The sequence below is a fragment of the Prenolepis imparis genome, unplaced genomic scaffold (assembly GCF_030444845.1).
Source record: "Prenolepis imparis isolate NDT839.2.m4 unplaced genomic scaffold, iyPreImpa1.0 SCAF_6, whole genome shotgun sequence".
Classification (NCBI taxonomy): domain Eukaryota; kingdom Metazoa; phylum Arthropoda; class Insecta; order Hymenoptera; family Formicidae; genus Prenolepis; species Prenolepis imparis.
In genome coordinates this window covers 19317616-19332595 of record NW_028141164.1, presented here as the reverse complement: position 1 = coordinate 19332595, position 14980 = coordinate 19317616, and the positions used below count along the sequence as shown (strand labels likewise).

General features: G+C 42.5%; 1 protein-coding gene across 1 annotated transcript; it reads right to left on the bottom strand.

The window, feature by feature from the left end:
• Positions 1–14203: 14203 nt before the first annotated feature.
• LOC145937935 (uncharacterized) lies at positions 14204–14602 on the bottom strand. Its single transcript, XM_083041284.1, has one exon. It carries the CDS (start codon positions 14600–14602, stop codon positions 14204–14206), a length of 399 nt encoding a protein of 132 aa, XP_082897410.1.
• Between the last annotated feature and the right edge of the window lie 378 nt (positions 14603–14980).

Below are 14980 nucleotides of genomic sequence, written 5' to 3'. Positions count from 1 at the left end.
GATATAAGACTGAGAGCCCGCCCGCGAAGGCAGTCTCGAATACAATTCCTAAACATCAAGACGTGGTCGCTAATAAGAATCCGGAACATCAGGACGAGACTCACTAATAAAAATCTGAATCATTAAGAAGAATTACTAATAAACGCTCGTTAGCCAAACTTCGAATGTTACGCGAACATATATATATATATATATTTAAAGAAAGGACGAGAAATAAAGTGAAACCAAATTTAATCAGAAATAAAAGTGTATTTAACGAAAAGAAGAGAGTATAATCCTCCTAACGTCCTGCGAAGTCCTGATCGACCCGAGGATCCTCATCCTTTATTCGACGCAACCCCAGTGCCTTGCTCGAGGCACACAACAATATTTACCCCAACTGTTCAAGGCAAAATAAATAAAATTATTTGTTATTGTAGCGTTGGTAACATTACGAGTAAAACAATGATCGATTTGCATTGCCAAACGCAGTATATATGTTAAATAGATTAAATTATATGTATATCAGAGTCGGATCTAGATATTTTGTCACCTGAGGCAACATTAGTAATTGGCGCTTCCCCCCCTCTACACATACAAAATACAAGCATTATATGTTAAACAGACTTTGAATGCAATAGTACATTAGTATTATTTTCGAATTCTTCTAAAAAAATTTTTTTTTAATTGTTCAATTTATTGGTTATTTTTGCGCCTCCTCATGTTTTTCGCCTCGCTCGCCACACCCTAGATCCGGCTCTGATGTATATATTAAAAATTTTCTAAATTGAGTTATTTCATTTCAGTAATTAGCAGACGATATGCATAATGAATTGCAATAAAATAAGACAATTAAAATATTCATCAAGAAAATAATTTGATGCAGATTAAATTTCAGAAACTATTTTCTAAATCGATTATTATTCCTCTCCCTAATTTTAGTATAATTTCAGTATAATTTCAATACAAAAATTATCTTTACAACTCTTAGTTTTAACGAAAACAGGTATAGAAAATTTTTTAAGTCCCGAAGTCGAAAACTTTTTCAGTTCCGATTAGTTCTGATTGGAGTTCTGGACAGTTTTCGACGAGTGTTGACAAAAAGTCTTATGGGTTAATGCGACCGGACCAACGGTTTGCAAGATGTCAGATATATTTGAACGGTTATTGAAAATTTTCTAAGTTTCGAGGTCGAAAATTTTTTCAGAGTTTCGATTAGTTCTGACTGGAGTTCTGGACAGTTCTCGACGAGTGTTGACGAAAAGTCTTATGAGTCAATGCAATCGGGTGACAGAGTAAGAAGATACGTGTTATTTAACTGGTTTTTGAAATTTCGTTTAAAGTGTAGAATTTTTTCATTTTTGGATATAAATTATTTTTAATTGCAGAGAAATTTGCAGAACTCTTTGAAATCAATAAAATAATAATAGAAATATCCCAGAACTATCGTATCTTAAAATTAAATTTTCAAAAATTTTTTATTTTTTTTTAAGTATTTTTTTTATCTAAAAACTGCAGAACTCTTTAAAAAAAGTATCAGGAACTATAGATCTACTCAAAAGAGTTTTAAAATTAAGCTCAAAACTATTGGAACTCGATGTGTAAAAAAATCGTGAAGTTGGCACCCCCATTTTTCAAAGTCAATTTTCATTATCATAATGATCGGAACTATTTATAAAAACTATCAAGAACTCTTCCTTAGCTTCTAAATAATTCAGAACTCTTAACAGAACTATGATATCGTAACATAGGGGTGTCAACTTCACGCACCCCCCTTTTTCACGAGTTACAAAATAACTTAATCTGTTCTTTATCGGTAAACGCTTATAAATAACAATATCCTCTAAATATGTTTGTCTAAAGATATTTTATTAAGATTAAATTTTAATATTAAATAAGAACACAATATAACATGTTTAGAGAATAATTTTCACTTTGACGAGAATAGAAATTTTGAATCAATACGTCACAATTAATGTGTCAAATCAAATATGTCGAAAATAAAAGTGTTACCAATAATCCTCTTGAAAAGCCTTGAACAGTTAAACATCAAGACATCAGGTAAGTAGTTTCATCGCCTTATATACTTTCTTAGACTGTTTTCTTCTACGGAAAGACTGTTCGCCGCGAAGCCATCTCGCGGTACAATGGCGATACTAACTGTATCAGCGTAAAGCACTCGCGAGAAACTTACTTTAAATACTTGACAAATAATTGCCGTGCGTTCTGACAGATTTACTTAAATAGTAATCTTTTTCAACAATTTTTAGGAAAGACAATCTAAAATATTAGACAAATTAAAATACAAACAAATATACACTGCCAGTACTGAAAAGCTATAGTTTACGTTACGTATATTATATATTTTCAGTACTGGCAGTAATATCGGAACATGGGGCATATTATCCCACAATTATCATGATTTTCAAGGTAAATTCTAAGAGAAAATTCTATCTGTGTAATTCTAAAGATTACAAATTCAAAAGGAGGCTATATGGAGCCACGCGTAGGGTGTGTTATAGCCCTAAAAGCTATAACTATAATTATTAAAATCACTTAATATAATTATTATTATTTTGTATATATTACACAAAAATAAGTAAGACGCATGCTTGCAAAAGCGCTGAGGCAATAAGAATTTCGACAAGCATACGAAATCCGAAAAACGAGACTAACGCTGAGTAAGCACTGCGCTAATTAAGAAATTACCAAAATCGCAAGCAAAGCGTTCCATTAACCTCCTTCGCTTGCGACTAGTAACCCAATTATTAGATATAAAAAGGACCCTAAGACAACTCTCGAGGTCCCAGTCAAGCTGCAGTAAAGCGCAAGTACGTTAATAACAAACCACGACACGATTGTGAACAAGTGATCTACGCAACAACTGTGTAAGCATACTTTATTTTGCGTCATCCCAAGACGCTCATATACTTTGTACAACTGACTATTTATTTTAAATATATTGTGAAACCACAAACGGAAGTGAAATTCCCCCTGACGTTCCCGAGCTTCCTAGTTCTAATTCGGTAACGATCCCTTAACTATCCTGTGCCTCACAAGGGCATAACATAATTTGGTGGCAGCGGTGGGATCTACCGAAGGATCGTCTTGTGACAAGGAGTGACAAATACTTCCGAAAATCAGTTGACAAAATCAATCACGAGAACTGTCACCGTTAGTGATAAAACAGTGAACGTACGAAACGCCAAGAGCCATAGCCGTAAAAACGACGACCAACACCGTGGGACCACCATTGACGAGACAGCACCGCCAAGCTGCAGACCGCCACAGCATCCACGGAACCTGGGACCACCACACTAGCCGCTGATACGAAATACATCGAAAATGCGAGCTGCACTACTGCTGTAAGTGCGAAACTAACTATTATAAAAATACTCTTGTAAGGGAGAAACCCCTCTAGCGTCGAGAAATAAGCCCGAAGTTACTCAATGTCGGAACGACCTAAAAAACGCGTCTCATTTAAGCCACGATTCTGGAGCGGACCAGCTCAACTAAATCGTAGATTCGGTTCCGTAACACCCGTACAAGTAGCCGAGGAAGCGGTACGCGACATTCGCGATAACGTACGCACAAATTTAGATAGACGTTACTCGGACGCTAGCTCACCAGAATCAGGTGCCGAACCTATCGAGGAAAACGTACGTCCTTCTAATTTAGACGAAAGAAGACGTCCCTCGGATCGCGCGTCTTCCGAGCGAATTTCGGTTAGGAGAAACTATTCCCCCGTATCAGTCGACGATAGCGTTTTAGGCACGCAAAGCGAGGACGACATGAGACGAAACCCTCCGACGCGGAATGCCCCCCCTGAAGATGTCGACAGGGAAATCGAACGCTTACGATCAATAATCGATGGTAATGCCGCCGCGTGTTATGCAGACGCCGGACGTCCAGTTTTCAGTCCAAAAAACGACCTACTTGTTGAACTCATACAAGGGCAACGCGAAATGCGGAACGAAATAGACCGATTACGCACCCAGATACGTGACCAGCCCACGAATAACCGAGAGACACAACAAACGTCGAACCGACACCACTTAGAAAATGCGCGAAATACAGACCGTGACCTCGACACGACCTATACGTACGGAAGATCAGGAAACGACGTTAGGAACCGACGAAGTCTCCCTTCAAGGTATCTGGCCCTAAAGGAAGCACGCGCCATGATCCCCGAATTCAATGGGACGCCTCATAAACTCAAAAAATTTTTAAATGCATGTACTTACGCCATGAAAAAAATTCACCCCGAGGACGAAGAATCCTTAATTCAAGAGGTCTTATTCACAAAACTAGACGGAAAAGCCATGCAAGACTTTGAAACGCACGATATTCAAACATTCGAAGAATTAAAGGAACAATTAGAGTCATGCTATAAATCCAAACGCAGCACGACGAGCCTACAATTAGAGTTCAATTCACTAAAACAACAACCAAACGAAAGCACACAAGAATTCGGTCAACGCGTCGACCTATTAGCAATGAAACTATACGACTCAATAACTGAGGGAAAGGGCTACACCCCGGAAAATAAATGTGGAATACAGCAAACCATAAAGGAACAAGCACTAATAAATTTCCAAATAGGGTTACGCCATGACCTTAAAATCCTCGCACGGGCGCAACGCTTTAAAACTCTACAAGAGGCAATAACCGGCGCCGGCGAAGACGAAAAACTCCTCGAGACCCCTAGGGCCGCGGATAAGCAAACACACGAATCAAAGTATTCGCAGCATCCGCATGCATCGCGGATTCAATGTCACAAATGCGGAAAAAACGGACACTACGGACGCGACTGCCGCAGTAGCTTCAAGTTCGCGCTCCCAAAACCGGAGAAACGATCGCAAGTAAACGCGATCATTAAGTACTGTAATTATTGCAAGAAATCCGGGCACAACCGCAACGAATGTTGGAAATTAAACGAACGACCAAAAAATAGCAGATATAAAAAACAAAACGAAGACCTAAAATCACACTCCAAATATACACGCGAGCAGCGGGAATCGCATCGTCAACGAAAACAGAGCACCGACTCTAATAGCGGCAGCGAAGACGAAAGCAAAGACAAGAAAAACCCGCCAAAAAGGGCGCTAGAATACCGCGTCGCACACATAAAAGGCGAACCAGGATTACCTACAGTAACACTACCCATACGCGAAGCAAAACAAGGGAGGGTAAAAATGATGTGCGACTCAGGAGCAACCACTTCATTAATAAAATTAAAGGAATTAAAAGATGATACTTTAATCCATGAAGACGATATTTCACTCACCGGAATAACGGGACACAAGGTACACACCATAGGAAAGATAAACGCTACAATCAAGATAGGTGACCATAAAATAAAACACGCGTTCTACGTGGTAAAAGACGATATGCCCATCGAAAACGACGGAATCTTAGGATTCGACTTCCTACAAAAACATTCCACCGTCTGCGATTTCGAGAAAGCACAGTTAAGGCTAGGGAAAGGTATCTTAAACCTACACTCCACTAGCAAGATTACTTTAAAACCTCGCTGCGAAACCATAATTAGAGCCGCGACAAATATAAATAAAATAGGCATAGTTCAAGCAGCAGAAACCGCCCCCGGTATATACATCGGAAATGCGCTAGTAGAACCGATCGACTTCACTTGCCCGATCAGTATGATAAACACGACAGACGAGGAGGTCGAAATAGAAACACCAACAGTGATCATCGAAGAAATCGAACGAGACACTACAACCGGGATAAACGCAATAATTAGCGACAAATTAACCAAGCTAGAAGAACCACGGAAGAACCGCGTTTGCAAATTATTACGAACCGACCATCTAAACAATGAAGAACACAGGGCACTTTTAAATATCTGTGAAGAATACCAAGACATATTTCATGTAGAAGGGGAACCCTTAACGTGCACCACCACAATAGAGCACGAAATAAATACGCGTTGTAATACTTCACCCGTAAATATAAGACCATATCGCTTACCCGAAAAACATAAAACCGAAGTAAGCCAACAAATAACCGAGATGCTAAAAGCCAAAATAATAAGGCCGAGTATGAGTCAGTGGAATGCACCCTTACTAGTTGTGCCTAAGAAGATGGACGCATCCGGACAACCTAAACTTCGAGTAGTAATAGACTTCCGAAGACTGAACGATCTAACCATAGGCGATTCATATCCTCTTCCGAATATTACTGACATATTAGATCAGTTAGGCAACGCCAAATATTTTACCACGCTGGATTTGGCCTCAGGATATCACCAAATTCCAATGGCCGAAAAAGACAAAAATAAAACCGCATTTTCAACACCCCACGGACACTACGAATTTAATCGAATGCCGTTCGGACTAAGAAATGCGCCAGCAACTTTCCAGCGGTTGATGAACTCCATACTCAGCGGAATGCAAGGGCTCAAATGCTTAGTTTATTTAGATGACATCGTCATATACGGAGCCAGCCTAGAAGAACATAATAAACGACTCAAGGAAGTACTGCAACGACTCCGAAAGAATAACTTAAAACTCCAACCCAATAAATGTGAGTTCCTACGAAAGGAAGTTATATATCTAGGCCACATAATAACAGAAAATGGAATATTGCCAGATCCCTCGAAATTAACGGCAATAAAAGAATTCCCAAGGCCCGAAAAAGTAAAGGACATACAGTCATTCATAGGCCTTGCCGGATATTACCGAAAATTTATAGAGGACTTCTCAAAAATCGCCAAGCCATTAACAAAGCTGACAAGAAAGTCAGAAAAATTCGAGTGGACCACAGACCAACAAAACGCCTTTGAAACATTAAAAGAAAAACTGATGACTGCGCCAGTGTTGCAATATCCCGACTTCGCACAAGAATTTATAGTGACTACCGATGCTTCCAATTACGCTATCGGAGCAGTGCTATCGCAAGGTAAAATAGGTAATGATCGCCCCATTGCTTACGCAAGCAGAATTTTGTCACGAGCAGAAAAAAATTATAACACAACTGAAAAAGAGCTACTCGCAATAATATGGGCCGCCAAACATTTTAGACCATACATATACGGCACGAAATTTAAAATCGTGACCGATCATAAACCATTAATATGGCTATTCAACGTCAACGACCCCGGATCGAGACTGATTCGATGGAGGCTCAAGTTAGAAGAATACGATTACGAAATAATACACAAGGCGGGTCGAGCGAACGCAAACGCTGACGCATTAAGCCGTAATGTAATCCGAGATACAAGCGAATCGGAAAAGGAGCAAAAAATACATGCAATAGAAGTAAACAACACAAGCACTGAAAATACTGAAAATTATACGGAAGAAGAAAGGAAACAAATATTACATGAATATCACGACGCCCCCATAGGAGGACATCAAGGTGTCGAGCGAACTTTAAAAAGAATTCGCCTAAAACACGATTGGCACGGAATAACAAAAGACGTCGAGAAATATATAGCTAAATGCGAATCGTGTCAAAAAAACAAATTGTCGAAAAACTAAAATGCCTTTAATAATAACAGATACACCCACTGCACCATTCGAGAAATGTGCATTAGATATAGTCGGACCACTAACAGTAACCACGAAGGGAAACAAATATTTGCTAACATTCCAAGATAGTTTAACAAAATATAGCGAAGCAGTACCAATCCCAAACCAAGAAGCGAACACGGTCAGCAAGGAATTTATTACAAAAATCGTTCTCAAACACGGGACGCCAGAAAAAATCCTTACGGATCAAGGAACAAATTTCCTCAGTGAAATATTCAAAAATACATGCAAGCTGTTAAAAATAAACAAAATACAGACAACTGCATATCACCCTGAAAGCAACAGCGCACTAGAACGATCACATCGCACGCTGGCAGAATATTTACGACATTACATTAACGAAGACCAAACCGATTGGGATGAATGGATACCGTTCGCAATTTTTTCTTATAACACCACACCACACACAGCAACAGGATACACGCCCTTCGAACTAATATATGGACGACAAGCAGAATTACCGACTGCACTAACGAAACCCCCAAGGCTAACATATAATTACGACGATTACGCACAAGAGATGCGAGAAAGAATACGAGCTACCAATCAACAGGCAAGGGAACATCTAAAGGATAAGAAAATTAAAGCCAAACAACAATACGATAAAGAAACAAAAATAACAATATTTAGAGTAGGCGACAAGGTACTGGTCTACGACGAGACGTTACGACGAGGACGATCAAAGAAACTCGAATCATTATGGACCGGACCATACGTCATACTCGAAAGGAACTCAGACGTAAATTATACAATAAAAAAAGGAAGAAAGACTATACGTATACACGCAAATAAACTCAAACAATTTATAGAAGCATAAACGAACTGTATTATTACAGGATGCTTACTTGCTGGAACAGCAAGGTACTCGCAAGGCCCCACGACGACAAGGATCGCCCATATAAAATACACGAATTTATTCACAACCCAGGCCTACATTTTGAAAAAATCGGAAAATTACATTATACCGAAGGAACATGGAAACTTGTAATTAAATTAAACTTAGAAGAACTAATGCAAAGGTACGAACAAATAGAAGAATACGTACAACAGCAGCAACTGAAATGCGACACACTGAAGTTCCACGTTCAGTAACAAAAGGACGCATGTACTAGCTTCGAGACCATCACAAATAAAGAAGCTAAATATCTGAAGAACCTCATGACACAAATCCAAACGGTTTACAGACCGCCGACTAACAAACGTCGAGGATTAATAAACGGAATAGGAACAATAGCGAAAACATTATTTGGAACGATGGACGCAGAAGATGAGGAACATATCAACCAACAACTCGAGCTACTAAATGACAACCAACAAACGATGCAGCATGCAATAAAAACCCAATTAAAGGTAGTAAACGCAACGATAGCACACATAGAAACGTTAGAAAATATAGTTCAACGAAACGAAAATCTATTACGCAAACAAGTACAGGCATTTTTCGAACGCGAAGACATTTCTGAACATTTTGCGATAACCACTGCGGTCATTACAGAACTAATACGCGACGCAGAAAATGTACTAGATTACCTGACACACATACAAAAAGAAACAATACAACTAAAATTAATGCCGGTAGATATAATAACCGCGCATTTAAAGGAAGCGGTACACCAAATATCGCAAGGTTCATATTTCCCGTTCTCAATACATGCCGAGAATTGGTTACAAATAGAAAAATACATGACAGTAAGCGCATATTGCGATAAAACAAAAATTTTCACCATCCTTCATTTTCCGCTAATAACAAAACCTACGTACGATATCATAAGAGTAGTAGCGCTCCCTATTCCGGACCATAACGCGATAATGTCAAGCACAGAAATAACAAACGAACTACTCGCGTTAAATAAGGAAACGCTAACATACGTACTAATAACAGAAAACGTGTTAGAAAAGTGTAAAAGGAACAACTACGATTATATATGTCTAAAGACACATCCAATATACCGTATAAACGCGAACGCCCCGTGCGAAATACAAATGTACGAACAGCGACAACAGTATCATAACAATTGTAAAATAAAGCGAACTATTGAAAGAAAAGCAGTCTGGATCGCATTACACCAGCCAGGCACTTGGTTATATTCAACCACCACTGACCTGCAAATAATTATACAATGCAACGGACAACATGAGTACAGAGAAACAATAAGAAATACGGGACAAATAACACTACAAGGAAAATGCAAATTGACAACCACAGAAATGACGATACAAACAAGAAACACAGTTTTCGAAACGGAAACGGAAACGTACCTACCAGAATTAAACATAACACTATTACGCGATCTCAAAACTAACAACAATATAACGTTAACAGACGTCACAGAACACGAAACTGAATTAACAGAATTAAGAGCCAAATTACACACGATAAATAATAACTTGGAAAACAATGAGCAAAGGTTTTTCACCAAAAAATACTTTCTATACCCAATGGCAACCAACGGAATAATCCTTACCGTAGTAATAGCAATAATAATTTATATAACAAAAAAAACCAGGAAAACCGTATACAAACCTACAACAATACCAAGACCAAAACCAATATTAAAACGTAGTCTAAGCACGCGATATTAGAAGTAAGAACAAAAATTGTAAAGCATTGTAAATATCGCTATAGAACTAAGAAAACTACGTGCCTCGTGTTCTTTTCTAACGGGGGAGGGATGTTATAGCCCTAAAAGCTATAACTATAATTATTAAAATCACTTAATATAATTATTATTATTTTGTATATATTACACAAAAATAAGTAAGACGCATGCTTGCAAAAGCGCTGAGGCAATAAGAATTTCGACAAGCATACGAAATCCGAAAAACGAGACTAACGCTGAGTAAGCACTGCGCTAATTAAGAAATTACCAAAATCGCAAGCAAAGCGTTCCATTAACCTCCTTCGCTTGCGACTAGTAACCCAATTATTAGATATAAAAAGGACCCTAAGACAACTCTCAAGGTCCCAGTCAAGCTGCAGTAAAGCGCAAGTACGTTAATAACAAACCACGACACGATTGTGAACAAGTGATCTACGCAACAACTGTGTAAGCATACTTTATTTTGCGTCATCCCAAGACGCTCATATACTTTGTACAACTGACTATTTATTTTAAATATATTGTGAAACCACAAACGGAAGTGAAATTCCCCCTGACGTTCCCGAGCTTCCTAGTTCTAATTCGGTAACGATCCCTTAACTATCCTGTGCCTCACAAGGGCATAACAGGTGTAGGTACGCAAATATTAAAAACAAACTTGTTGGAATAACAAATTTATTGAATCTAAACGTTTCGGTCCTTTCTTTGGACCTTCTTCAGTAAGTTTAATACAATAAATTATAATGGGGAATCTACATACTACCGCACGCAGCGCAAAAGCCGTGAGCTGCCCTATCGATATCCCATTAAATAGACAAAGTGAGATAATATGTCATGAGGTACTCAAAAGTGGACTCTAATGAAGAGTATAGTGAGGAATTTCCGAAAGGGGGCTCACTCTTACTCACACACTCATCCATCGCACGTTCACACGACCGTACGCGGACGCGCCCGACGCACGAGTGAAGAAGATATTCGTTTTGATGCTATTTATAAGGCGCCCTACGACGGCTCATAGCCTGTTATCGAAGTCAATGTCAAACACAATGTGTGGAATTTATTTCTCTTCTTCTCTCTCTCTCTCCCTCTCTCTCCCTCCTCTCTCGCCCTTCCCCCCCTCCGTCACACTCCCTCTATCGCTGTCCCCCCTTCCTCTCGCTTCCCCCCTTTCTCTATCTCCCTCTCTCAAACATACAATCTATGGAAATTAATGTTACAAATGATTTATGGCTCTCTAAAGGAATTCGATAACAACTAAACGAAGACCGTCTTTCAGGAAATTTGAGGCATATTTGTCACAACAGATATATATGCTTGACTTAGACACTCTGTGTCTTCTTGTCGGTTTAGGCCATTTATCTGGCGCCTGATAAACAGCATCTCTGAAACAAGTCTCTTTCTTAGAAACGGTTCCTCATCCAAGATCTCAACGTTATCCCAATCAAATTCGTGGTTATTCAGCCTGTGATCCGTGATCACGGATTTTTGCGCGGTGTTTCTTTTTATGTGATTTCTGTGCTCCCTAATGCGTGTTCTCAACTGTCTGCTGGTCTGACCGACATAAGAGGCATTACAATTTTGACATGAAATTTTGTATACAACGTTATTATGCCAGTCTTTCTGCAGTGTGTCTTTATGCACGCGGATAAACGAGCGTAACTTATTCAAACCTGTGTAGGACATTTTTACATCTAGATCACGGACCACATGGCTAAACCGCTCGGACAATTTGGGTATGTATGGGACATTAAAATATGCAACGCGAGCCGAATTAGTATCAGGTGTTCTGTTAGCGTCACCTGAATTATTATTTTTATTTCTCGCAAACAAAGTCCTAAGCCTTTCGTGAAATGTTTCAAAAATCAGTTGCAATGGATACCCATTATCACGTAACACCCCAATGACCAATTCGAAGTTCTTTTGGTGATATCTTGGGTGTGATAACCAGAAAGCCCTATCTATTAGGCCAAATATTGTGCCTCTCTTGTGGCAGAGAGGGTGACAGGAGTAATAATTCAGATATCTTCCCGAAAATGTTGGTTTATGGTACCAGTCGAATTCAACATATCCCCGGTTTAGAATGAATGTAACATCCAAAAAATCGAGTCTATTGCCCCCCCTTTCCAAAGTAAACTGTAATCTATTATGACACGCGTTAAACTGTCTTAGTATCTCCTTGCTCGTCCCGGGAATGTCCTACGCCACGCGTAGGGTGTAGGTACGCAAATATTAAAAACAAACTTGTTGGAATAACAAATTTATTATATCTAAACGTTTCGGTCCTTTCTTTGGACCTTCTTCAGTAAGTTTAATACAATAAATTATAATGGGAAATCTACATACTACCGCATGCAGCGCAAAAGCAGTGTTGTTCTTCACTCAACTTTTTTCACCTTTGATAGCATAATCTATCAACAAACCTTCGGAGCGCCCATGGGTTCTCCGCTGTCTCCCATAGTAGCCGATTTAACCATGCGCGATTTGGAGAGCAGGGTGATAGGAGACCTTCCTTTTGAACTCCCGATCTACGTACGCTATGATGATATCGCGTTGGCCGTCCCTCCCGGGACGAGCAAGGAGATACTAAGACAGTTTAACGCGTGTCATAATAGATTACAGTTTACTTTGGAAAGGGGGGGCAATAGACTCGATTGTTTGGATGTTACATTCATTCTAAACCGGGGATATGTTGAATTCGACTGGTACCATAAACCAACATTTTCGGGAAGATATCTGAATTATTACTCCTGTCACCCTCTCTGCCACAAGAGAGGCACAATATTTTTTTTTTTTTTTTTTTTGCGCTGTGGAAAGCTCATGGTACCCTTATCCCCCGGGTAGAGGATGAGGGTTATGTGGGACTCCTTGTTCCCCTTGACCGATCCACGAATGGATCGATCACGGGGCCCAAGACCTACCTCACTAAAACCACAGCGGGTGCCTACGCTGGCTCTTACGAGGATGGTAGGGAACTACCGAGCATTGCTTCCTGCCATCCTCTGGCCCGACCTTCCCGGAAGAGCATCTTCCCCGAGAGGAAGATACTCTCCCCCGCACATCGTGCGGTCCTATCCCGGTTGCGGCGCAGGGGGGCACCGCCCCCACGCCGCGCCATCCCAAAAAGTTTGGTGGGCGAGGTCACGGCTCGAGTGTTCCCGCTCGAGCCGCCACCCCCCGCTACCGTAACGAGGCTCCCTCTCCCTCCAAAAAGGGACGGGAGATTCGGCCAACGCTCCGGGAGCCCTGCTCCTGGGAACTCCCCCCCAGAAGGGGAGGGAGCACCCCCGCAGGCAGTGGTGCCCTCCCATCGGCGCTCTAGGCACCGGTGAGAGGGCCGCCCCTGCCGCGTCCCTTCCTGGGGGGGATCACGTGCAATGGGGCTCGGTAGTAACTGAGCCCCTGTAATCCCCCCGTGTCCCCAGGCCGTGGTTCCCTCCCTTAACGGGATTCGACCGTCGGCCCGGGGGCATAGTCGAGACCCTCCCCCGGGGGCGGACCTCGACAGGGGGCGGGGGCGGATGCCGCCCGACTCCCGGCCGCAAGGCTTTCGCCGTGCGGCCGCCAGCCGGGCGACACCCGCCCCCGCCCACCTCCTCGGATTACAACTCCACCCCCGGAGGGGGCCTCTTTCTTATTGCCGGACGGGGGGCACAGCGCCCTCCGCCCAGCCTTAGCGCCCAAAAAAAAAAAAAAAAGGGGGCCTTCCTCCTCTTCCTCTTCTCCACCGGCGAGGGGGGTACAGCGCCCCTCGCCCAGTCTCCTCCTGTGTTTGGCCGCCTCTAAGGGAGGCGGCCCTTTCCCGGTGACGTTTAGGGGAACTTGAGTTCCCCCTCAGCGTCACCGGGCCTGCCTTTGTTGGCGACGGGGTCTCCTCACTCTTCCTCTCGATACCCCGCCGCCATCTCCCGGCTCGTCACGGGCTCTCCTCCCCCCGGCCCCCATCATGACGGTTTCCTCGCCTAGGCAACCAGGAGGGGTCGTCCCTTTCCTCCCGGGATTCAGGGCTGAGAGGGATTCTCCTCCCTCTTCCCCGTCTCTCCCGCTCTCTTTCCGCCTCCTCCTTCTGCGTCATTACTTTGGCGCAGAAGGAGGAGACCGCCTCCCATACTTTCCCATACCCTCGCTCCCAGCCATCTTTGCAACGATGGCCGGGAGCGATATATCCTCACCAGTCTTCTGGACGAGGACACGGCGCTCTTCTGCCCACGCTGGGCAGATCTCCAGCGTGTGCTGCGCCGTGTCCTCGTCCTCCTCACAGTGGTGACATTGCGTGGTGCGCTCCTTTCCTATTCTACACAGGTACTCGCCGAAGCATCCGTGCCCGGCGAATACCTGTGTAACGTGGAACGACATCTTGCCGTGAGACCTGTTCACCCATTCCTCCAACACAGGTCTCACGGCCCCAACGACTCTCCTGCCCGATCTGGATGGAGGGATGTTTCCCAAACTTTCCCCCCATTCCTCGAACATGAGCCGTCGGGCTTGTGTCCTGACGACCCCTCGGACCCTCTCAGTTATCTTAACACCCCACCCACGGAGCTCCTTGATTCTCTCGTACACTCTCTTGTGAGTACGAGCTTGGAGGCATTCCCGCGAGGGCCGAGACCGCCGCATGCGAGATCGTGCGATATCCGCGGACGACGCGGATGGCCATTCTCCGTTGTAGACGTCGGAGGACGTCTCTAATTCGTCTCCTGGCCACCGCCTCGTCCGCCCATACCGGTGACCCATATAGGGTCACCGAATTTAGCACGGCCGCATACAGCTTTCTCACTCGGCCGTCTGGTCCGCCGAGATTGGGCAGCAGGCGGCTGAGTGCCGCCGCTACCCCATCGGCTTTTTCAGCCA

Coding starts and splice junctions, on each gene's coding strand:
- LOC145937935 (XM_083041284.1), bottom strand. CDS start 14,602: ATGTTCGAGGAATGGGGGGAAAGTTTGGGAAACATCCCTCCATCCAGA.